Source organism: Mastomys coucha, unplaced genomic scaffold, assembly GCF_008632895.1.
Source record: "Mastomys coucha isolate ucsf_1 unplaced genomic scaffold, UCSF_Mcou_1 pScaffold6, whole genome shotgun sequence".
In the NCBI taxonomy this organism is placed as follows: domain Eukaryota; kingdom Metazoa; phylum Chordata; class Mammalia; order Rodentia; family Muridae; genus Mastomys; species Mastomys coucha.
The window spans coordinates 39630268-39633965 of NW_022196912.1; the positions used below are offsets into that span (position 1 = coordinate 39630268).

General features: G+C 47.5%; 1 protein-coding gene across 2 annotated transcripts in view; it reads left to right on the forward strand.

Annotated features, from left to right (window-relative positions):
- Positions 1-3698, forward strand: part of Hpcal1 (hippocalcin like 1) — a 104957-nt gene that overhangs the window by 95782 nt on the left and 5477 nt on the right. For both annotated transcript variants that reach the window (XM_031355247.1, XM_031355248.1), the window contains exon 3: positions 2186-2587. In XM_031355247.1, the coding sequence (XP_031211107.1) occupies positions 2210-2587 (378 nt within the window). In that variant the 5' untranslated portion in view covers positions 2186-2209. The remainder of the gene's footprint in view (positions 1-2185; positions 2588-3698) is intronic.

Genomic DNA, 3698 nt, shown 5'->3' on the forward strand with positions numbered 1-3698 from the left:
TCTCTCTCTCTCTCTCTCTCTCTCTCTCTCTCTCTCTCTGTGTGTTGGAGATATGGTTTCTCTGTATAGTCCTGGATATTCTAGAACTTGCTCTGTAGCCCAAGCTAGCCTTCCTTGAACTCCTGTCTGCTCCTGTCATTGAATGCTGGGGTTAAAGGCATGCACCACTACTAGCCTGCTTGTTCTCTCTCTTTTAATAAAATTTTTTGAGACCAGGCTGGTCCTGAACTTGCTATATAGTCAGGGATGACCTTGAACTCCTGATCCTCCTGCCTCCACCCTCCAGTTTTGGAATTACAGTTGTGTGGCACCAGGCTAGCTCAGTTGATTACTTCTGATACTTCTGATCAGAATACTGTGGACATTTGAGTTGGTTTTTTTCTACAGGGGAAGATGTGTTTAGATAAGTAAATGTGTGCTGTGAAAGGCAATATCAAGCTGCCATACATCTGTGTTGGACAAGGAACTTTAAATATCTCGTAGTCGTGTAGATAAGTAAATAAAATACGTACATAGAAAGCTAAGAGCCTGGGAAAGAGGTGAAGGAGACAGGGGAGGTAGCAAGTAATACTGAGCGCATGTCTCGTCTCCCTTAACAGGATCCAGCACCTAGTGCTTAGAATTCATAAGCCTCCAAGCAGTTCCAAGTGGTTTCTTTTGGGACTTGGGTAGAGGATACCCACCCACACTCATTCTTCTATATGCTTCAAAAATAACTGAGCTCTGCACGTGTGTTACTGTGAAAGAAAGAAGACAAAATTGAGGTAGCGAAGTGAATGAGTATTAATGTCCAGTGGCCGATCACTGCAGGGTCTCACACATGGCCTTGTGGGAGACTGCAGTGGGGTGTGCTTTCCAGTGGAGCACACTCCTGGATTTCCATGGGGGCCTGTTTCAGCTGTTAACATTTATATCGACATTCACTGACCGATCGATGCTAATTCTAGATCTCCCTGCCAGAGCAATATCTCAGAGGCATAATAAAGAGCGGGGACTCCCCAAAGGTTTCCAGGTACTTCTCTTCTAGGGATAAAAACAGCATGGTGTGTGCTGGTAACTTCTCCCAGTCAATTATGTGGAGGGGAAAAGGGAGGTCTTAGGGGTCTAGAAGCCCCCTGTCAATATGCTTCAAAGATTGTTTAATGCCTGAGTTCCCATGGAACCCTACTTACCCAGATTTACCCAGAAATCTGGGTAGGAATGGGGTTGATAAATGTCATTTATAAAATTTGGATTGCTGATAAATGAAGTGAAACTTTGAGAGGCTAAAGCCACGTTCCTGATCTTCGGCAGCATCCCTGAGTCCACTCAGGATGGGTGTCAATCTGCTTATAAATTTAACCTCACTGTGTTAGGTAGGGACATGAACCACCAACATCCGCATGCCCAAGCATGATTTATTTACTATGCAGCATCAGCAAATGTATGTGTGACAAGGAAACAAACAAACACACCGGGTCCCCCAAGAGAAAAAAGAACTAGTTGTTCAAAGAAAAGAGTCTGGATTGGGTCCATGAGACCCAAGCCGGTGAGGTGAGGGGGTTGTCTCAATCCTGACCCTTGTGTAACCCTTCCTGGGCATTTGACCATGCCTCATTCCGCTGATTTTTAGCTTGCCTCTCCCTGTACCCTTACACTCTGATTCTGCATGCATGCTCCAAGTAGACCATGCCTAGCCATAAAAAGATATCCTTTTCTGTCCTTTCTTGGAGTGTTCTGGGTTTTGCCATGTTGTGTAGAACCATTTAGTACCTCCTGACAAGAGCCATCCAGGAAACTCTAAAAGTCAGAGCTTGCGCTGTCATGGTCTTAAGTTCTTCTAGCCTAGCAGTTCTCAACCTGTGTGTCACAACCTCTTTGGGGATCAAATGACCCTTTCCACCATAGGGCATGGGGGGGGAGGTCACCTAGGACCATCCTGCATATCCGGTATTTACATTATGATCTCGAAAACCACAGCAGTTAGGAAGTAGCAACAAAAATAACTTTATGGTTGGGGGATCACCACAACATTGAGGAACTGTATCAAAGGGTTGCAGCTTTAGGAAGGCTGAGAACCACTGCTGTAGCTGATGGCACTGGACATGCAGGGGACGTGGCTTAGCCAGCTTGGTGGTAGGGTGTGATAGGAAGCCAGACTTTGGTCCCAGGCACCCACAGCTCACCTCCTGTCTTTGCCTTGCAGGTTTAGTCCCCACTGCCAGTCGCCATGGGTAAGCAGAACAGCAAACTGCGTCCCGAGGTGCTTCAGGACCTGCGGGAACACACGGAGTTCACCGACCACGAGCTGCAGGAGTGGTACAAGGGCTTCCTGAAGGACTGTCCCACCGGCCACCTGACCGTGGACGAATTCAAGAAGATCTACGCCAACTTCTTCCCCTACGGCGATGCCTCCAAGTTCGCCGAACACGTCTTCCGCACCTTCGACACCAACAGCGATGGCACCATCGACTTCAGGGAGTTCATCATCGCCCTGAGCGTGACCTCTCGGGGCAAGCTGGAACAGAAGCTCAAGTGGGCCTTCAGCATGTACGACCTGGACGGCAATGGCTACATCAGCCGCAGTGAAATGCTGGAGATTGTGCAGGTACCGGCACTCAGCAGGGCCAGGAGTGCAGGAAACCAGGGGAGCCAGGACCCCCATGCCCGACCCTGTATGTACATCAGGCCCATTCCTCGGCCCACTTGCTACCTGGTGTACTAAAGGACTGCAGGTCTTTGAAAAGAGTAATGATAAAAGCAAGCATCTATCGATTGCTTCTTAGACATCAGGCCCCAGCTGAGCTCATCTATTAGGTTTATTCCCACATTTCTAGTCTTTTTTTTTTTTTACTTTTAATGAGATCTGAGGCTCAGATAGGCGATTAAGAATTATCAGAGCTGGAATTGAGGAAATCAGTGTGATAAGAACACTTGATGCCCAGCATGAGGACCTGAGTTCTGATCCTCACAGAAAAGCCAGGAGCAGCCAAGCATGCCCAAAACCCTAGAACTAGGGAACAAGTAAGTCCCAGAAACTTGCTGACCAGGCAGCCTAGCTAAAATGATGAGTTCTAGGTTCAGTGGGAGGCAAAAGGAAATGCCATGGACACCAGCATCCCTATCTAGCCTCTTCGTGGGTGTTCATCTGCATACACGTGTATAACACACACACACACACATTAGCTGCCTATAGGGCCTCCTGTAGAGATCAGAATGACTCAGTAAAGGATGAGGCATCGGTCAGTCCTTCACAGGAGTGATGCTTATGTGCGCCCTGCTCATATGTGCATTCCTTCCCGCTCCATGCTTTAAACCATCTCTGTATTTGGGCCAGTGAGATGACTCTGCGTGTAAAGGTGCTTGCTGCCAAACCTGGCAGCCTGAGTTCAATCCCTAAGATCTACATGGTAGGAAAAGAGAACCAGCTTCCACAAGTTGTCCTCTGAACTCCATCTGAGATCACCTCCCCCAAATACATACATACATACATACATACATACATACATACATACATACAATAAGTAGTTATATACAGTGCCTAATGCAGTGGCTATAGATGTTAATAATACTTTATATCAGCCGGACGGTGGTGGCACATGCCTTTAATCCCAGCACTTGGGAGGCAGAGGCAGACAGATTTCTGAGTTCAGGCCAGCCTGTCTACAGAGTGAGTTCCAGGATGGCCAGGGCTTCACAGAGAAACCCTGTCCGAAAAA